We start from the raw sequence: 21,047 nt of genomic DNA, 5'->3' as shown, positions 1-21,047 counted from the left end.
AAACAGCCGCATCATTATAACCAGTCATGCTATTACACCACCGTAGCTACAGCTCTGCTATATACAGGGAAGAGTGATATATTACACAGCTCTACTGTACAGGGAAGAGTGATATATTACACAGCTCTACTGTACAGGGAAGTAGATTCCCCACAGGTCTGGAATGTGGGCTTGTATTGGGTTAATGAACAAACCAAATGTTCCGTAACTGGTCTAGCATGCATGCATCTGTCACACTTAATTAAATAATGCTGTTACTATATTTATTATAAGCTTTGGGAGTGATAGTGCCATCGTGTTGTGTCGACCGCACAAAGTGAAACTAATAGCCAACCAACAACAACTCTCTATAAATGGAGTTTATTATTATTGTCATGTCATGTACGCCATTATACACACAATAATTATATACGACCACTTTAACAAGACCCTGTATAATACTGGTAGTCATTGGTACATGGTGTGTGTGTGTGTGTGTGTGTGTGGGGGGGGGTCTATTTATTCATTATTCCTACAAGCAACTAATTAAAACCATGTGACTTTCAAGCAGAACTTTATCTCAATTATACTACTCACCTTTTGTGGAATATCTCTTTATAAAACTACTGGTGGTAGCTGTTTACCGACCCTCGCTATAAAACGTTCTTTGTATCTCTCAAACAAAACTTTCTGTGTGTAAATAATATGACACACGTACACACCCATCTTTATATCCAATTAAACGAGCAAAAAGATCAATTACAATATTACAATACACAATGAATATGATTTACAAAACATGACGTTATAATAACATTGCCATCCTATTACTGGTACATGGTGTAAACACTATTATAATATTACTGCATGTACTAAGAGTCCTGGTCCATAGCTTGCTCCTCAGTGGGTGTGGCCTCCTCTGCCCCCTCACTAGCCTGCACGGATAGCATACAATACTGAAATAATAGAACACACAGGCACAATGTATCACACACAACACACAGGCACAATGTATCACACACACAAGCACAGTGTTCTATTGTACTAGACACTACCCATACATAGCCCATCCTCTAATGGCTATCTCAATCCTCAATCTTAATACCTAAATCTATCACCTAACAAAGTAAACTTCCTAAGAAGTGATTTAATACAGACCAAGTGTGAGAGAGTCTTCCTGTTTTCGGTGGATTTTAACTATCACAGAACTTGTATCTACTTGACTCTTTTGTATACACATTAGTTTGGAAAGGTAATTCTGAGAGCTATTGAATGCATTAATAATTGGAAACAAATGACAGGCTCTCAAAGACAGACACCAAAACAACGGAATAACACATCCCTAATAGCCATACTGATTGCTTACCTCAGCGGCAGCAGGAGTAGCAGCTGGCTGTGTCGACCTTCCTCCCTTAGTGGAGTCCAGAGTGTCCAGCTAAGAGGTCAATAGTCAGGGAACAAACACACACACTGAGAGGAGAACACATGTCATGCAGTTATTGAGTAGTCAGGAGGATACAAATGGTTGAACTTTGTCATCCTCATACATGATGAGGTCCTGACCACCACCCACCACCGCCACCGACACATTCTGTATAGGGGGAGGGGCTTGTGTCACATGACCAGTTAAAAAAATGATTTTGAAGAGACTGCAACAGCCTTCATTCACTACGAGTCAAACTGCTATAACAAAGCTTTAGTTTGCAAATCCACGAATCAAAATCCGAGGGAACGTAGCTAGAAGCCAACAGAAACTGTTAGTTTCGTCGCATATGCAACCTTTGAACAGTTACAGCTGGAACACACACACATAATAGTAAGCGCTCACCTTCTCCGTCAGTTCTGATTCACTGGGTAGGCAATCCCTCAATGCCAGCAGTGCATGCTTGATGAGGTCGTCACGACTACCTACACAAGAGGGGGGGGGAAATAAGAAAATGTATGCACAGAGTGTTGTATGGTGCTAGAACTTACTGTCTTTAAATTCGTCCAAATGCTTCTCAAGATAAGTCCTGGCACTCTGCACGAGGGAAATGGCATTATTATTACTGCCACACAAACAGAGTCTCAGGGTTTCCTTTACTGCAGGTTGGCAGGTGATCTTTCACCAACTTGGAGCAAGTAAAACTTCACCCGCTTATGCAACACTGGTATTATTCTACTCACCTGTGATCGAGCTCCGATAGACATTGCTTTGCAGTCGTAGAAGTTAGAGGAAGGACACGTCTGATACAAGTGTGGACCCAGTGACTGTGTGTGTGTGTGGGGGGGAGGGGTTATAATACATGGGCAAGAGTGATGACCCTTTACCAGACCAATCCACTCACATCATAACCTGCCACCAACATTCCGACTCCGTACGGTCTCCGTCCATAAAACTGTGTGCAGACCTGCATCTCTGAACAAAGTGTCAAGGACAACACAAGCAACTAGCATAACAGAAACCAGTATTTAAGTGGTGGCAATAATTATTCTAATCTCAATTCAGCTGTGTACTTTGCTACTCCACTATCGGCCTAAGAGGTGATTAGTACCAGCCAGCCATTACCACCAACCAGTGTGGGCACATCCCTGTGTGTGTGTATACAGGATACTGTCTCCAATGGCTGTCACGAGGCGTGATATCGGTAGTGGAGTGCTGTACACGTAGCGAGAGTTGAGGCACTCGGTACGCATGAACTTGCTGTGTGTGTGTGTGCAATGTTGAATGTAACATGGTAGAATTATCATTATTACAAATGAGTGACTTGCTTGGCTTCAAATATAATAATAAGAAACGAACAACAAAAACACCTAGAAAGATACTAAAGTTCTATACATGTAGTTTCCTTAATACTCTTGTTTCAGTTCTGACAATTATGCCCCACAGTTAAACCCCAGCGATTTGCACGCTTGACATTTGTCTTCGTGATGTGCTCCAGAAGTCTTCTTCAAGCCATCATTCCTGGTAGGATCAGATTTAAACTTAGCGGGATAAAGTCTAAACAAGCATTTCTTTACTGCAAATTCTGCCATGCGCCTCATAGATTCATCCTCGTACACGGGCTCAGCTTTTGCTTTTATTCTCATGCATTTTTTCTTCGCACAATCTTGATCAAATAACACGCAAAGATTCCGATCTTTGAGATCCATTACAGACCAACCACGAGCTGAAGGCCAGTGGCGATCGCAATTTTCACAATCGAACTCTGCAAACGCTCTCGTGTGAAAATAACGCTTGCTTTTTTTCCGTAGCTTCATCAAAACTGAGTTCTCTTTAAAACTTTTTGGATCAAAGGTTGGCTCATCAGAATCATCATCAGAAGGAACCTCTTCAGGGATTTCTTCTGGTGTTAGCCCATACTCTTCCATGACTTGTTCTATAACTGGGTGTGGTCCAACTGACGGACACTCTGCCATTCTAGCCTCAATACACTAGTAGCTCTATGATAGCTCTTGTTTAAATTGGATCATGACAAAGCAACTTGAAGTAAATATATTCATAAGAAGGGACTAACGTACTATTTGCACTCAAGATATTCACGCTAAAATACAGGTAGGCATGAACTTGCTGTGTGTATATATGCAATGGCATATGATGACAATAGTTATTAGATGGTATAATTATGATACAAAAAGAGTGCTTTGCTGGGGTTCAACATAACATTAGGTAAGTATATAAACAACACAACTAAAAATGTAGTTTCAGATTAGTCCTGACAGTTATGTCCCAGAATTTGGCACGCGTCACATTCGTCTTCATGATGTGCTCCGGAGGTCAACTTGGAGCCATCATTCCTAGTAGGGTCATATTCATAGTCATCGGGATAAAGTCGCCGTAGACAAGTTTCCACTGCAAACTCTGCCATGCGCCTCATAGATTCATCATTGTACATGGGCTCAGCTATTCCTTCCGTAGCATTTCCGATTCCCACACTCTTGATCAAACAACACACAGATATTCTGCTCTAAGAGATCCATTATGGACCAACCACGAGCTGAAGGCCAGCCGCGATCACAGTCTTCACATTGAAACTCTGCAAAGGCTCTTGTGTGGAAATAACGCATGCTTCTTTTCCGTAATTTCTGCAAAACCCTTTTATCTTTAAAATAGACTGGATCAAAGTTTGGCTCTTCAGGGATTTCTTCTGGTATTAAATCATACTCTTCCATGACTTGCTCTATAACTGGGTGTGGTCCAACTGACGGACACTCTGCCATTCTAGCCTCAATACACTAGTAGCTCTATGATAGCTCTTGTTTAAACTCAGATTATGACAAAGCAATTTGAAATTCGGAAATTCTAATTATAGGTATATATAATATTTAGGGTTGTTTAGGAAAACCTATTTATACCAGGAATGCACTCCTGTGTATACATACAAACTAGCTTTATACATAATTATATGTACTACATAAGATGGATTACTGTATATCTTATCTTCTAATGTATCGGACAATTCTAATTATCCCCGACATTCTTCTGGACAATTTTCATTGTTCTAATACAACGGACACTCTGATGCTTTAAATACCGTTAGTTACATTCATAGACGGCAAGTAAGACTTAGAGTGCTGCAGTTAGATAGCTTTGAGAAGCTAGTTTTAAGATAGCTAGTGCAACTACTCAGTCGCACACTGTTCTATCTAGTTCACATGCAGCTGCTTGCTTGTTCGGACACTTCGCAAGCTCTATAAAAATATGTTCCAATTATAACCGGACAATTTCCTTATTTTTTGCTGTCCGATAAATTAGAACATAATGATACAGCGAACTCTTTGCTCGTTAATTATTTATGAGCTAGATCTGAGCATAAAAGTTCAAACGAAACGCAGTAGTTAGTTATTTCATGGCTCGAATGTACACTTCTCAGTGAGGATCATAACAGTCTGTCATCGGTCAAAAACTGACCAAATGGCTCGAATGGTAGGCCAGGGTGTCATACAGGATTTTGAAGTAGAGGGGAGAAATAAGAAAAGTAACCAGAAAATGTTGCTAAAAAAAGGTCAACTGTTTCAATGTGAATTTGCCAGCTATGGACACTCAGTCATAACTATTTTAGGGGGGGATATCCCTCCTTCCCCCTGTATGACACCCTGCAGGCTCATCATTAGCTGGAGCCGACACTATTGACCCACCAAATATGCTGAGCTGAAGAACATGCGCACTATGTAGAATATAAATTAATCTGCCACGTGTAAGAGAAGTTTATAGTTATTAGTAAGGAACTGGTTTCAAGCAGTGCTACTGCACAGTGACTACCTTCAAGCAGTGCTACTGTGGCTCTTTTAGTGCTAGTACAAAGAGAAAGAGAAGTAACAGTGACTACCTTCAAGCAGTGGCAGTCTCAGATCTCCTTAAGTAAATGTAATAATTATTATTAATGTCAAAACATATAAGCCCAGAAAATCGATTAGCAACACACAACGACGGTGTAGTACAGAGCTAGAAATTGAATACAAATCAACAATAATTTTTGCTTAGACCATTGGATTAACAAACGTTTTCATCACATTTTTTTTTTTGAGATGCATGCTGACCTAGCATATAAAGTCACAGAGAGCTTAATTTCTAAATTTAAGTTAAGGGAACTTAAAGAGACAAAAGAACAATTTGACCCACTCACCCGAGTCCCCTGCCATCAGAGGTGAGGCCAGCAATGGAGACTGCAACATGATCATCCACCGGATAGATCTTCTTCTGATAAGAGGAGAGCTCAGAGGATGATCGCTTGAGGGCTACTAGCACAACATGAGTCTCAGACTTTATACCAACTGTTGCAGAGCCCTGTATGGAATGGGGACAGTGGTGTTACATGTGCGGAGCCCTGTGTGGAATGGGGACAGTGGTGTTACATGTGCGGAGCCCTGTGTGGAACGGGGACAGTGGTGTTACATGTGCGGAGCCCTGTGTGGAACAGGGACAGTGGTGTTACATGTGCAGAGCCCTGTGTGGAATGGGGACACTCATTGGACCTCCTAATATCGTACTTGAGAAGTTATTTGTGCAACCATTCATAGGAGCATTCAATTTACATTAAGAGGTGTACTCAATGATGTACCAGGAAAATTTGAGGCTATGCACATGAATTTATAATTATAGTGCTATAATTATGGACAAAATATTGAAATTTCGTATAATTAGAGTGGCGCTGTAATTACATTAACTAGGGATCGTACCTGTTTAACAGCTTCCATTGCGTACTCTATTTGATGAATTCTTCCCTGAAAAATAAATAAAAATGTCGGGTCAATAAACAAACAGACATAAACACAATGCAATCATTGGATGGCTCACCTGCGGACTCCATATAGTGACATCATTGTCATACTGATTTCTGAACTGCAAAGAAATGTATGCACGATTTAGTAAATAAATTGTTCTAATTATACCCCACTCTTCAATTTTATCAGTATGCAATCCTCACTTGCATGTCTAGTCTTCCTACAGAGCACTATCACAGCACACACACTTACCATGGTCTCTCTCAAAGCTGTGGTGGAGGAGAGATGTGATGTCTTCTGAGGAGAGCTCTTGTGCAGCGTGTAGTGTCTGTAATTATACGAATAGAACTAGCTTTAGAGAGAAAAATTATAATGCTTTTGAGCCACGCCCACATTAGCTTCCATGTCACGCCCTCTTTCGGAAAATGGGCGTGACTAATCAACAGTAAAGACAATTTTTATCACTAGCTTTTTTCGAGAGCTTTTTTAGCTTTCCACTGTATGTACTGTAAGAGTTTAGAAGCTTTTTTACCATCGATAAGACTATTTTCAAGACAAGAACTAATCAAGACACTCGCAGATGCTGTGAGGGCGTTTTAAACCCATCAACAAACCGTACCGTACCGGCAAACCTTTTATAAATATCAAGTCAAATCAACACACAGCAACCATGTATTCAAGTACTACTCTACTCCTTATATCCCTGTGTCTACTGTCAGCGCAAGCCTCGCACTTCCCTGACCTCTTTGCAGCGCTGGACACACTACTCTGTCAAAATGTAGAGAAAAGGCAATCGACAATAATCGATATCAAGCAGTCCATTACTCTCGGGGCTGAACTATTAGACGGCCAATGGATGGACACTATGGACTCCTGTGTAGCCGAGTGTTGTGGAATAGATAAATGTGATTTCGCACTTTTCAAGAACGATGGTTCATCTACTAGTGGAAAGAATTGCTATTTCGTTAGCTGTGGCGATTCTGAGTCTAATTGTATTGTGGTACCAAATAGTGGGTTCACGAGTGCCGTGATTAGAGGCAGGAAAGGAGGAAAAGAAGGTGAGATATGTGCTCGTACACCTAGCGTGCATGAGTGGTTATTGTGTACTCCTACACATTGACCAATCAGTGGCAGTTTCATGGTTTATGTAATTATGCCCGAATTTGGCAATCAGTCATCGTTGGATTATGTCAACAAGTGAGCATCTGGTGCATGTGACGTGTACCGAACATGTACATGTAGCTTGTACACCTAGTAGCCTCCGTACATGTACATGTAGCTTGTGAGTTGAAGCTGTATACAGTACATGTTAGTTTATTGTTTCCAGGGAATGTAGCCACATATTTCCTACCAGGTGGATATTGCTAATTCTACCTTCTTAAATTTCACTACATTAGCTCATTAGTGTGGTATGTTGTATACATTAAAGTGTACGGCCCTTAATGCTCGAGGTGTAGTGTAAGGTGCTAGGATGATTGAAGCCTGAACGTGTAATAATAATGCTGGCACCACCATGCTAGTGCGACAGGAAATGCAAAACAATTATGTGAAAATGGTAATGTGTGTGTCTTTATCCTAACGTGGTATAATTATAGTGTAGCGTTCCTCAGATACTATTATTATTATGATTATTTCTCTATGCAGGACAAAAGAATGGCTCTCCATTGACCACACCCCCTCCCACCTCCACCCACGCTGTCACAACCGTCACACCCTCACAGTCCACACCCACACATCCAACCCCTACAACTAGCAAACTGCCCCAGTCCGATACCACCTCGACTCCCGTATCAACTCCCGTGTCCCATGCAGAATCATCCGCCAGCACAACATCGAAACCAAACGATCAAAATACGGATCACAACTTAATCACTGAAAATTCCGAATCAAGCAAATCAAAAATTGATTCTAATTCGAAAGCTCCTGAAACTAACGCAGTCGCCAACGGGAAACAACCTGTTAACCCTGTTCCCACTGAAAATGGTGGCTCTGGAATGATAGCAGTGATAATAGTGGGTGTGGTCTGCTTTGCCATCGTGGTGATTGTGGTTGGCGTGCTGGCTCAGAAGGTTTGGAGCGATCGTCGGCGTAAAAAATTCAGGAATGTGGACTACCTCATCAATGGAATGTACACTTAACTGACTGCATGATTAATAGTGTGTGCTTGATAATTACTACTTTTGCTTTTGTGTTTTATTGTACATCGTAGTAATTATGTGACTTATGAAAATAGCTTTATTAAACGCTGTAATCAATTTAGTCTCGGAAGCCAGACCCAAAATAGTTTGGTTGTATGCATGTTCATTTTTACACTTGGATAGTAGCCATGCCCCTTTGTCACTTTATACAAGAAAAGCAGCGGGTGTGCTGATGCCTAGCTCCGTTGAGGTGCCAAAGCATAACATAAAGCTACTATTTTGCTGCTATAGTTAGAGATGTCAGACCGGAAGTGTGCGTGGGCGTATATTTTCGTACAGTAAATTCAATGGTAAGAAACGGGACCAGAAAGTGAGTGAACAAGAAGGACTTTCCGCAAGCCCTGGAAGAGTCTAGCAAACAACAGCTGTTCCCAGGAGTAAAAAATAGCGTAGAATTTGATTTTTATAACAGTTTTTTATGATTTTAGCATTTGACGCTTGTTCTGTGTGTGATTTTTTCTCAAAGGTGTGATCATCATTTTTGTCAACCAAACATGAAAATGAACAAAAACACAAGTGACCATGTCTTTCATCTCTAACTCTCTCCAGATTATGCAAAAAGTTGCTACAATAAGCTTTTATTTCTTGCGGAATCACATATTGCATGGATAGATGGGTGGAGCTGAGAATAGAAATGCAGTAAAATCAAGCCAAGTGTACCAATAGCTGTATTTATTTCTTAGAAGTTCTTAGAAGTTACTGAAAGTAATTATTGAAGCAATCTGAAAGCCTCTGTTGAAAAGAAACAAGAAAGATTGGAGAGAATTCCAGGGACAACAATGTAACCTACAAAACTATTAAATCGCAAGAACTAATTCAATTTGCACACGAAACAAGACAAGAGTAATCTACTGTATTAATTAAAAGCTGTCAACAGAGTTGTATCATAGATTTATAGTTGTATGGCCTTAAATCTACATCACACTAAAAACGAATTATTTAGACCAAATAAAATTGACAGAAAAGTTGCTTTTAAAGATCAAGAAACAGATACAAGCGTAAGGTGGACATTGATGAGAGTTTTGAAACATGATACAATATACTGTACAAAAGAAAAGATAGCATGGTTACTTTAAATCCAAAAGAACTCTCTGAAGCAGGAGACATCACACTATTATAGGGACATCATAAAGATATACATTACAGAAACATTATAAACTTCATAATAGATATCAAATGGTTACAATGTTAACTCCTGAGTCCTGAGTGTCCATTTCATACTTTTTTAAAAGAGAATAGACCAAGCGGTTCAGCAGATATGCTAACTTTAAGATCATTTCCGGTATTAACAACAAATTTCATAAGTCCCGCCCAAGTACATTAAAATTGCGGTAAATTTTTGTACGAATTTTTCCCTGACTAGTGTTCTTCAAAACGCTGTATCTCTGCATTCGCTTGACCAAATCCAGTGCAGTAAAGTTTTTCTGGTTTGCCTAGAGTGTTCAAAAGAGATAGTAATACATAGGAGTTAGAAATAGCAAAAATGAAAATCGGTCTGACATCGCTACTATAGTAGCTGGGCGGCCTCCTTCAACTAAGCATCTTCAGTGCGGCCTGGGATAGAGGTTAAAAGATCCCCTTCGTACCTTCCTCCTACGTTTTTGATTTGTTGCACCCATGCATGTAGCGTGTGGGTTATAAACCGGTGTCATAAAATTTTGGGCCCCCCCATGTTTAGGCCCCCCCCGGGCCTAGAATTTTAAAAATTTTGGGCCCCCCACTGTGAGATTAGGTAAGGTTAGCTCTATTAGTTGACAAAGCATCAAAGAGACTGCATGCAGTGGCGTGTACAATGGGGGGCTTTGGGGGCTTGAGCACCCCCCTGTCCTCCCAGACAACCATGAAACTAATCGTATCACTCAGTAGCTAGCTAGCTAACTGTGCAGCTCAATCTCATTGACCCAAGTCATGACCACGCCCAATTGAGCAATCAGTACCGTATAGCGGGTATATTTCGAGGGTATAAATTTTCGCGGATGGACCATTACAAAGGATTTCGCAGATTTTATTTTTGTGGTCTGAGTTCCAGCCTTTTGGCGCATGCGCACATCAACATGCAGCTGTTACCACCACACCGTTAGCCTCGAATCCAGGCCTAGCCTATAACGGTGAGGCACCTCTTATTGTCGATAGGTGTGGTCAATAATACTGAACACGCCTACTATTCAATAAAGATATAAATTTTCGTGGGTATAAATTTTTGCGGTAGAGGCTCAATCCGCGAAAACCGCGAACATTTATACCCTCGAAATATACCCGCTATACGGTATTGCCATTCCAATGTTGTTATGTAATGCTAATTGCATGCATAATAGATCCTCTGCACTATCCCAGTCACCTCTTGCTCCACTGAGAGATACTGAGAAGCAATGACTAACACTAGAATGACTGGACATCCCCATTGTGATTGACCAGTTTGCTAGGATGTTCCCCAGAAGAATAGTGCATGGAGATCCTACAAGATGACTGACTCATAATTATGTCTTATTATCACGCTATGCATGCATTAGATCCCATTTTTGAGTGTATTTAGCAGGGAACTATGAGCTATAGTACCGGTACTATAGATTACTCTGGGCTACAAACTACAACATTATACATTATATTGTCATTTACAAGAAGATACACAGAAAAATTATTGTAGCTAGATGCTTTGTCTAGTAACATAGTAACAGAACTAGAATGGAAGAGAGAAGCTCTAGAGGAGAATAGTAGGAGCCGCTCTTTTCTTGGGCAGTGTGCTGTACTTTTTTGCTGCAAGGCTGCATGGGGGAGGAGCTGGATGTGAAAGATACGCCGCAATAAATGCGGGGGCGTAAAATCGCGCGCGCTATGCGCGCGGCTCCATTTTTTTCCTGTACTTTTGAGCACCCTCCTGCTTCAATCTCTAGAAACGCCCCTGGCATGCATGCAAAGACTCTGTATCAAAGTAGCAAAAATGTTTGCATTATTATTCTATCATGGAATTCAAAGTGAAGGAAGATTTACCTTTCATGCTTTACCTATAAGAGCTTTGATGCAGCTCTGCAATGTTGGATCTGCCTGTAAGACAATCAATGTTATTGCATAGCTATTGCCATATTTGCATCTTCGTGCTTACTTTCTCAGTCAAATTTCAGGACAAAAAAGTATAAAACACACAATTTCAGTGCAAAGACAACAATTCATATCTTCCTCCATGTTTTCCTATACATAGAAGATGTAAATTGTTGTGGGGATGCTTCAATAGCATCACTGGCTCAGCTCTCAAGTAATGTGGAATCACAGATAGAAGTCAAGAGAGAAACTGTTGTATCATGGTGGAATCACAATAGCAGTTTCCTTTCGGGACAAAGGTAATCTTGGACAGTCCTGACCAATTCGGGACAGTTGGCACCTATGTGCTTCGTGCTGCATGAGGCCTGATTCATAGAATGACATGGTGCAGTGTGATGGCTGTGAGACCAGTGGTATACTACTGTACATGCATGAAATGTGTGTGTGTGTGTGAGGACAGCTGCATTCAGTAACTGGCACTGCATAGACTGTGAAGACCATAGAAGACTGTATTGGTGTATTTTGAGAATGCACTGTCACATAATGTTACCGCTGTTGCGCTGTTAATGGGGGGCCTAAAATGTTAAAATCTAGGCCCGGGGCGGGCCCAATCTCATGGGGGCCTAAAATTTTATGACACCTGGTTTGTTTATAAAAGAGCAGATTCACAGTAGCCTCGTTCCCAGGCCTTACTTTTTCTTGCTGTTGTCACTATTCATCCATAATCACAAGAAAGACATAGTGAGGCAGCAAAGAAAGAAATGGGCGTACAGTTAAGAAAAAGTAAGGCCTGGTTTGGGAAATCGCGTGATCCACAAGGATTTTTATGAACGTGGGCGATATGTAGCCCACAATCGTGACGTAAGGTATTAATTTCTCCCACGCATTCAGAGTTAATAAAACTGTACTGAGACAACCACCCAAGCTGTGCTGCAAGTCAGATCAGAGAACCAGCGTGGCCAGCTCTGGTGGCAGTAGCTACCTGCTATATGATAATGATGACTAAGCTATTCTTGATCTATACTAGCATGTAGAAAGACACAAGAAAAGGTAATAGTCTGATAGAATCTGAACACACAATCTAGACTAGTAGATCATCTAGCTAACCCTAAAGTATATAGCTAGCTAGCTATAGTGCTTGCAAACTTCCAGTTCCAAGTCCATGTCCAGCTTGCTGCAGGCAAAGTTTTATTAGTCATAGATATCTGCGTGGGCAGTCCAACATCTCTAGCTCAGCATGCCCACGCTCATTTTCACCCTTCTACCACCCTTCTACCCTCACGCGACTTCCTAACTCTACGTCTATTTCTTTCTTTATTCCTCCAATTAATACCGTATTTTATCTCATTGAACGATTAAGACAGTATTTTATTTTATTGAACGATCGTGATAAAGAACAGAAAAAGGAGAGCCTGTGTAGAGGCTAGATTCACAGAGGCTTACTTTGTTTTCAAAATTGGCATTATTTGCATTGTGGGTGGAGCTAAATCTACACATAGGGGAGGCGCTGCAATCAAAATTAATTTGGTAAAGGTCGACACAGTAACACTTAAAAGTGTCTTTTCATTTTCGTAAAATTTTATGTTAAAAATTTATGTTCAATAATGTTTGTATGTTCATTATCATAATTATTGTTCAGTTTGCAGTGCTCTTGCACACCAGAGAGAGAGAGAGAGTCCTCCCTCCATGCAGAGAGATAGTCCTCCCTCCATGCAGAGAGAGAGTCCTCCCTCTATGCAGTGTGACAGCCAGCACCGTCGCGAGTATGTGGCACTGCATCGCTGGCCCCCCGCCCATCCACCCATGGGACCATCTGGGATATCTGTAGCAAATGGTTGTGATATCTCAATTGAATACAGTTAAGGCAGCAATAACCAACCTAGAGGCTGTCCCAGTCCAGGTTATTAGAAGGTAGTCTGGCCACGAGACTAATTAGTTACATCCAGGTGGTTAGAATTTGCTATCCAATGGAGATTCTCATGTAGGAGTTGCTGTTGCCTACAGGGACAAAGCATCGTGTACATACATGTAGGGTATCATACGCACACCCACCTAACATGAGGGTGTGGCCATCATGTGGGTGTGGCCACAGTTGTAGTAGGGTGTGGTCTGACCACTCCCCCTCCAGAGAACCAGTAGATCGAGTTCATTTTTCATTTACAGTATGACAAACGAAAAGGAAATGAAAAATGATGGGGCGCCCCAAAAGTATGATTGTGATGAGTTATGTATGATGGTTCATTGCAGCAGCTAGCTGTGGGTACAAGGGAGAGGGGTTAGCAAGATGCATCATATACACACACAAAGGGACAATAAGAAGTTACCTCCTACAGATCAAGACACACAGCTATCTATAAGGAAGGACAGATTACACACTCACTCGTGGTTGAGGAGGAGGACATTGTTGCTTATTCCATCAGTGTTTGTGGGATTTGGTGATGTACATCAGTAGATATATGTTCCATGCTTGACTTCAGTATGTGACATGATGGATACTCTCTCCCGGTGCAGTAGGTCCCCCGGAGCCAGAACCATGTAGTGTGAAGGGTAGGGTTAGGACACATACGCAGTACTACCTCATACATGGAATTACAATACACAAGGCTTGAACTGTATAATTATATATAAAAGCATATTATTTAGAATTAATTATCAGACCACCACAACCAATACGTAGATGTCACCAGCAGTCCCTCTACTGTCAGATGTAATATGGAGTTTTTTCTCTATATAGAAATTCCGCCAGTTGTCCTCCAGAGCTACATGTAGTGGGAGAAATAGATTATTAGGGGGTACATGCATGCATGGGGTTAGGTACTCATGTCATGTAACACACAAGACTTGTTACTGTATAAGGCTCAAATAAGAATAATTGTCAGACCACCACAACCGATTAATGTAGATTCTTGATAGTGAAATGCCATAAGTAGTTCGTCCAGCATGTCGAATAAACGAGTCTTTCTAGAAATTCTGCCGGTTGGTCCTCCAGAGCTAGAACCATGTAGTGGGAGAATTTGGTTAGAATAGGGTTATAGGAAGTATACTATAGGTACGTCTGAAGCACACAATACATGCAGCTGGTGAGTGGTTCTACAGGGATGCAAGGTTTGAAAGAGACAGACTATAGTAAAGCAGTTGGTTGTTGGGGTAGGACACATCAGTAGTAATCATACATGTACGATTATACACAAGGCTTGATAGAATGGTGTAAGGCTCAATATATTAATCGCTAGACCACAACGGATATGTAGGTTCTCGATATGCTGCCATGCAGTATCCAGTGTGTCGGACATAAAAGAGTCTTTTCTATACAAATTCCGCCAGTTGGTCCCCTCCAGAGCAAGAACCATGTAGTGTAAGAAATAGATTAGGACACATCAATATAGTACCAGGAGTGCCTGATAGTGCTCATACATGCTAATATACCAGGCTTGCTTGATAACTATCAATATTTAATGCAAACTACAACTCATGTAGATTCTTGAAATGTCACCATCTGCAGTGCAGTGTGTCAGATCTGCCAGTTGGTCCCCCAGAGCAAGAACTATGCAGTGCGAGAAATAGATTATTAGGGGGTAGACATTAGTAGACACAAGTTAAGGCTTGATATACAGTACGTATAAGGCTCGTTATAACTATCAGACCACAACCAGCCTGTGCGTGAGTACCACCATCTGCAGTGTTGATAGCCAGTGTCAGTGTCAGTGATGTTAGTAGAAATGTTCCAGACTTGACTTCATAAGTAGTGGATAGACTTCAGTACTTCAATATAGTTCAGATAGACTTCATCAGTTCACAATAGTTCAGTAGTGGATAGACTTGACTTCAATATTCCACCCAGTGGTCTCGTGTTGTCAGATCTGTAGAAATAAATCAGCATGTATTATTGAAAAGTTGCACAAGACAGCTTACACACACACATGCTGACTAGACACACGTGCATGGCTAGACACACATGCATGGCTAGACAAGTGATAGCTAGCTCACTGCTTGATCACAGTAGCCAATTCTCACCATTTAATTAGTCAGTGCTCAAGAGCAGATACTGCCACTTGTTGTGATATACTGCTGTCACAAAAATGAATAAAGATACTGACTGCTGTGAGGGGCCCCTCTCTAACATAATACTGATATAAATGAGATGACTGTCGAGTGCTTTTTGTTGTTGTTGATCGTTCGTTTTCGAATTTCGTGTTGTGATGAACACTATCTATTCGTGGCTGGGCGTATATAAGAATCGAATCGAATAAGAGCAATTGTTGAGCTTTAGTGGACATTTGCAGCTGTGAGAACAAGACAACACGAGGGTTAGCAATAATACATGACCAAGCAACAGCTCTAAACTATTACTGTGTACTGTAAAACATTATTTGGTGACTCCTTGATCCTATAGCTAGCACACACACACACACACACACACACACACACACACACACACACACACACACACACACACACACACACACACACACACACACACACACAGACACACACACACACACAGACACACACACACACACACACACACACACAGACACACACACACACAGACACACACACACACACAGACACACACACACTACACACACACACACACACACACAGACACCTGCAAGGTTTAGAGGTGGAGTAGCGCTTCTTGAGATGTAGAGACATGTTGAAGAGATCACTTCACTTTTGCAGAGACTCAGAGATGATGGACAGTCACATTGATACTGCAAACTTGCTGCAAATGTGAGGTTCAGCTTCTGCTTCAGCATTTTATATAAATTAGTGCGCATGCGCCATAGATGTATAGGGGTGTGGCTAAATTCTAGGGGAGGGGCTGCGAAGGTGCGCATCAAATAGAATTAGTAAACAAATCTGTTCGAAAACTGTTGGCCGGTGTCATAAAATTTTGGGGCCCCTATGTTTAGGCCCCCACTGTGAGATTAGGCCCCCCTCTTCTGCTATCCTTTTCTGCACGATAGAACGAAGTCAAAGAGATATTATAATATGGTAAGGTTAGCTCTATTAGTTGACAAAGCATCAAAGAGACTGCATGCATGCAAAGACTCTGTATCAAAGTAGCAAAAATGTTTGCATTATTATTCTATTATGGAATTCAAAGTGAAGGAAGATTTACCTTTCAAGTTACTCATGCTTTACCTATAAGAGTTAATTAAATGCTTTGATGCAGCTCTGCAATGTTGGATCTGCCTGTAAGACAATCGATGTTGTTGCATAGCTATATCGCCATATTTGCAACTTCGTGCTTACTTTCTCAGCCAAATTTCAGGACAAAAAAGTATAAAACATACAATTTCAGTGCAAAGACAACAATTTATATCTTCCTCCATGTTTTCTTATACATAGAAGATGTAAATTGTTGTGGGGATGCTCCAATAGCATCACTGGCTCAGCTCTCAAGTAATGTGGAATCACAGATAGAAGTCAAGAGAGAAACTGTTGTATCATGGTGGAATCACAATAGCAGTTTCCTTTCGGGACAAGCTAGGGTAATCTTGGACAGTCTTGACCAATTCGGGAAAGTTGGCACCTATGTGCTTCGTGCTGCATGAGGCCTGATTCATAGAATGACATGGTTCAGTGTGATGGCTGTGAGACCAGTGGTATACTACTGTACATGCATGAAATGTGTGTGTGTGAGGAGAGCTGCATTCAGTAACTGGCACTGCATAGACTGTGAAGACCATAGAAGACTGTATTGGTGTATTTTTAGAATGCACTGTCACATAATGTTACCGCTGTTGCGCTGTTAATGGGGGGCCTAAAATGTTAAAATTCTAGGCCGGGGGGGCCCAATCTCATGGGGGCCTAAAATTTTATGACACCGGGGCTCCGGAGCTGTAGTGGGTGGCCGGGAAACCGGCCGTGGCTCACTTTCCTGTAGTCTTTCATTGTGATAGTCAACAGCCCTCCTGTAGTCTTTCATTGTGATAGTCAACAGCCCCGGCTACAGTGGTAGTTTTTTTTTTATGTTTAATAAATACACATTACATGCTAAGAAACACTATAGCACAGTGCAGTTTGCAACATTCCTTATAATTATAAAACAATTGGCAAAAGCATCTTCTCTATAAAGATAATGCACGGCGGCCACAAAAAATGTTACCTCACTAGCACTATAATTATATGAGCGTTACTTTTCGTCGTCAGTTGGTCTCGTTGGTGAAGTATCTAACAGCCCTCCTGCTGCCTTTCACTAGTTATTAGACAACAGCCCTCCTGCTTGCCTTTCATTAGGCAACAGCCCCGGCTACGTTACAGTGGTAGTTTATTTTTTATTTTCAAGTTAATAGGGCAAAGGTATACACAGAAACTATATAGAGCTATTATAATAATTAATCTGTAACCTAGTCTATGAACTATATACGCGTACGTATATTACTCTTTTGTTTGCATGTATAATGTATAGTATTAATATACATTAGGCCACTGTTAGTTGCATACTTGTTTCAGATGAGAATACTAGCTCAACCCCGATCGATCGATGAGGGAGGGAGGTCTTCATTACTCACTATCCCATTATTTGATGATGTCATATCCTGTTTTTTAACTGATGAAAATACACAAAAGGACAGAGTCTGAACAATAATTATATTTAATTTTTTTACGCACTGGATTTTTGGTGCACAATGCAACTTGCAACATGGCACATGGTAAAATAATGCAATGTCAGCCCAAAAAAAGGACTTTGACCTCAAATAATGGCTGACATCAGCAATAATGACTTAATTGAGGAGGTGAGCAAAACGAGGAGGGAGGTTGATCTGAAACAAGTATGCAACTAACAGTGGCGTTATACATGCAAACAAAAGAGTGATTATAGTCCTCATTTGTTCTATCTCCATTCTACGAGTGTCCAATGTTAGCGTGTTCCATCTTGAGTATTCTATAGAGTCATAGATTATAGAGTATGAGAACTGTTGAATGGTCCTGGCAAAGCTAACAGTAAACTGCATGCATGCATGGGAGGGAGTGCAGGGGTCAATGACATGAACTCAAGTTAGCATACTGTATACTATACTATAGCGGGTATATTTCGAGGGTATAAATTTTCACGGATGGACCTCTACGAAGGATTTCGCGGATTTTATTTTCGTAGTCTAAGTTCCAGCCTTTTGGCGCATGCGCACATCAACTTGCAGCACATCAACATGCAGCACCTCCACACCGTTAGCCTCGAATCCATAATACTGAACACGCCTACTATTCATAAAGTTTCGTGGGTATAAATGTTCGCGGTACAGGAGGCTCAAACAGGCTCAATCCGCGAAAACCGCGAACACAGGGGTCATCGTCGCGTCATAGACAAAAGTCATTTCTGTGTCTTCTTCTCTGCTCTTCTTAGCCTCGATCCCAGCCCCTCTCACTAGAGGTTTTCCATGCGGCCTGGAATCGAGGCTATGCTCTTCTCTGCACATACCTCTTGGTGGCCGGCCAAAGCTGATTCCAGATGTCCTCCCAAAGGTTAGATTTACTGTCTCTGTCTGAGCATTGGTAGATTCTAGGATGCGCTATAGCTATACGGAAACTTCAAAGTTATAGATCTAGATCTAGTGCTTTATTTTTAGAGTGATTTCGAATGACTCAGTATCTGAACCTCAAAATAGTGTAATTTTTGATATGGCTATAAAAGCATCCGAAAGTGATTGAATCCACCAGCTAAGCCTAGTAGATTCTACTTGTAACCGTTTTTCCCCCCTTCAGTGATGACGGTATGCCTCCTCCTCCACCTCCTAAGTGGGCCAGGAAAAGGACAGATCTTGTAAGTTGATACACTTATTTCATGATAATCTAATGTTCCAGGAATACCAAGCTGAAGAAAACTTGAGGTTTGCTCAAAGTAAGTTTCTTGATTCTGATTATAAAACTAACTAACAACAATATGTAAGTAAAAGTCTGTCGACTCAGTACCAAGTCATTAGTATGTAGACTGTACCTCACTCATACACACGCACCATAGGTAATTAGTAAAGGCAGTAGCTTGTGCATAACCCCACTCCTACTGTACGTTTCTTTATCTAGAATTTAACCGTTTCAATGATTCTTTGAGGTCCAGCAAAATCAACGATGATGGTTTTCTTGCGCTCAATTTACCATATGGCGGCGAAATTAAAATTTATGTTCGAGAGTCGTATAAAATCCTACATGACTTAATACACCATCAGTATGCAGGAAAACACATCATTATATCAGGAAACCCTGGCATTGGCAAGTCATGGTTTTCTTTATTCGAGCTGATCATGTCGCTAAAGAATCTTTCGACGTCACCGTATACAGCCATTGTCTATGAGAACCCCAACTTGGGTATAAAATGTGTCTTCAATGAAGACGGCTATCAATCTAGTGATGAGAGCGTGGCTTTGGCCTTGTATAGTTTCTGTACTTTATTTTTATACGATTGTTCAACAAATGGAAAAGAGCCTACTCTTCTTTCCAATGCAATAACGATTGTCTACACCTCACCGAGAGAGAGTAACTATAAGAACTTTCAGAAGCAAAAGAAACCTCTCAAATGCTTATACATGCCCACATGGACTGTGGACGAGCTCAAGAAGATCGCACCAGTTGATATGGATGTTTCAGATAGGTTCCGTGTTTGGGGTGGTATTCCTCGGTACATTCTTGATGAAGACCTTGATCAAGCGGTATTGCACCGAGCAGTTAATGCAATTAAAGAAGTGAAAATATACGAACTAGCATTCAAATCTGGGGGTGATGAAACTATTGGCCACAAAATATATCATATGGATGTAAGCAGCGATTACACCTCATACGATACATCATTTGCCTCGGAGTTCATATTGGAATATGTTATGCAGAAAATAGAAATGAGTTGTTATGTACATGCAGTCGATTTCATCAACACTTATGCATCAGGTGATGCCTGTGTTGGACAACTGTTTGAAGCAATCTCACACGGACGACTTAAAAAGGGTGGAAAGTTTTTAACCCGAAAATTGGGGAGCGAGGAAGAAATGCCGTTGACGCTAAAAGAACCCGAATTCGTTTTGTTTGAAGATCTCCAAAATTTCCAAACAAAAACCAACAAACCCAAATACCTATTGCCGAAGAGTAAGACGTTTCCATCTGTCGACTCTATATGGGTTGATGGAGAAGATATGGTTTTGCATTTCAAATAACTATAAGCAGAAAACATAATTTGAAAAAGGATGGTCTGTTCACAGTCAGAGATGCATTGAAACTAAAGACGCTTCGAGTGTATTTTGTGTTACGTCCAACAGAGTACAGCAACAAAAGTATGAAGGATCAAAGGAGGTTCTTGCTAATCAAGATCTCCCGCAAATTGAACAGTGGGCCCTGAAAAAATGGACTTGACTCGAGCTCCTGACTTTAAATGAACACTAGGAGACAGAATAAGTCAGTCTGCTGTTATACATTTGTACAATTTACTCTAACAGATATTGGAATTAATACGTACATGCATGAGATTATATATATTTTATCGAGTAAATGAGAATTCTAGGTGTGGCATAGTATTGCAGTACATGTCTTGGGCATTATGCAGGGGGTGTGGTTCTGACGTCATTAGGCCCTGCTAAGAAAGATAAATTGGGCGCCTAAATATCCATTTTTGGTAAAGATCATTACATTAAGTTTTTG

General features: G+C 40.9%; 5 protein-coding genes and 2 long non-coding RNA genes across 8 annotated transcripts in view; 2 read left to right on the top strand and 5 right to left on the bottom strand.

The window, feature by feature from the left end:
* Positions 1 to 726, bottom strand: part of LOC135344170 (USP6 N-terminal-like protein) — a 30,733-nt gene extending 30,007 nt beyond the window's left edge. For both annotated transcript variants that reach the window (XM_064541314.1, XM_064541313.1), the window contains exon 1: positions 577 to 726. The gene's annotated coding sequence lies outside the window, so the exon portion shown is untranslated. The remainder of the gene's footprint in view (positions 1 to 576) is intronic.
* LOC135344131 (scavenger receptor cysteine-rich domain superfamily protein-like) overlaps positions 1 to 21,047 on the bottom strand; it is a gene marked incomplete in the record, with an annotated part of 804,697 nt that overhangs the window by 627,694 nt on the left and 155,956 nt on the right.
* Positions 735 to 6,571, bottom strand: LOC135344219 (proteasome subunit alpha type-1-like). The gene is made up of 12 exons (XM_064541410.1): positions 6,436 to 6,571; positions 6,257 to 6,301; positions 6,139 to 6,183; positions 5,586 to 5,746; positions 2,574 to 2,662; positions 2,307 to 2,377; positions 2,146 to 2,229; positions 1,954 to 1,999; positions 1,808 to 1,887; positions 1,499 to 1,570; positions 1,346 to 1,414; positions 735 to 914 (listed from the first exon to the last, which is right to left on the bottom strand). The coding sequence occupies exons 1-12, from the start codon at positions 6,436 to 6,438 to the stop codon at positions 852 to 854; spliced, it is 828 nt and encodes a 275-aa protein (XP_064397480.1). The 5' UTR covers positions 6,439 to 6,571; the 3' UTR covers positions 735 to 851.
* On the bottom strand, positions 3,564 to 5,579 carry LOC135344272 (uncharacterized). Its single transcript, XR_010397417.1, has 2 exons — positions 5,289 to 5,579; positions 3,564 to 5,221 (listed from the first exon to the last, which is right to left on the bottom strand). It is a non-coding gene; the product is annotated as an uncharacterized LOC135344272 (long non-coding RNA).
* LOC135344215 (uncharacterized) lies at positions 6,621 to 8,429 on the top strand. The gene is made up of 2 exons (XM_064541404.1): positions 6,621 to 7,241; positions 7,828 to 8,429. The coding sequence occupies exons 1-2, from the start codon at positions 6,854 to 6,856 to the stop codon at positions 8,319 to 8,321; spliced, it is 882 nt and encodes a 293-aa protein (XP_064397474.1). The 5' UTR covers positions 6,621 to 6,853; the 3' UTR covers positions 8,322 to 8,429.
* Positions 12,978 to 16,185, bottom strand: LOC135344245 (uncharacterized). The gene is made up of 6 exons (XR_010397371.1): positions 16,027 to 16,185; positions 15,432 to 15,700; positions 13,798 to 15,277; positions 13,470 to 13,671; positions 13,297 to 13,415; positions 12,978 to 13,239 (listed from the first exon to the last, which is right to left on the bottom strand). It is a non-coding gene; the product is annotated as an uncharacterized LOC135344245 (long non-coding RNA).
* On the top strand, positions 18,801 to 20,997 carry LOC135344162 (uncharacterized). Its single transcript, XM_064541297.1, has 4 exons — positions 18,801 to 18,890; positions 19,131 to 19,188; positions 19,230 to 19,266; positions 19,449 to 20,997. The coding sequence occupies exons 1-4, from the start codon at positions 18,877 to 18,879 to the stop codon at positions 20,564 to 20,566; spliced, it is 1,227 nt and encodes a 408-aa protein (XP_064397367.1). The 5' UTR covers positions 18,801 to 18,876; the 3' UTR covers positions 20,567 to 20,997.

The sequence above is a fragment of the Halichondria panicea genome, chromosome 11 (assembly GCF_963675165.1).
Source record: "Halichondria panicea chromosome 11, odHalPani1.1, whole genome shotgun sequence".
Classification (NCBI taxonomy): Eukaryota; Metazoa; Porifera; class Demospongiae; order Suberitida; family Halichondriidae; genus Halichondria; species Halichondria panicea.
This window is presented reverse-complemented; position numbering and strand designations above follow the sequence as displayed.

Bases quoted from the DNA above. Each gene is read 5' to 3' on its own strand.
- LOC135344219 (XM_064541410.1), bottom strand. The intron at 2,378-2,573 runs GTATCCTGTATA...CACTTTGTTCAG, and splicing joins CGTGACAGCCATTGGAGACA to AGATGCAGGTCTGCACACAG. The intron at 1,415-1,498 runs GTATCCTCCTGA...TTGACCTCTTAG, and splicing joins ATGACAAAGTTCAACCATTT to CTGGACACTCTGGACTCCAC.
- LOC135344215 (XM_064541404.1), top strand. From the start codon at position 6,854: ATGTATTCAAGTACTACTCTACTCCTTATATCCCTGTGTCTACTGTCA. The intron at 7,242-7,827 runs GTGAGATATGTG...TTCTCTATGCAG, and splicing joins CAGGAAAGGAGGAAAAGAAG to GACAAAAGAATGGCTCTCCA.
- LOC135344162 (XM_064541297.1), top strand. The intron at 19,189-19,229 runs GTAAGTTGATAC...CTAATGTTCCAG, and splicing joins CCAGGAAAAGGACAGATCTT to GAATACCAAGCTGAAGAAAA. The intron at 19,267-19,448 runs GTAAGTTTCTTG...TTCTTTATCTAG, and splicing joins AAACTTGAGGTTTGCTCAAA to AATTTAACCGTTTCAATGAT.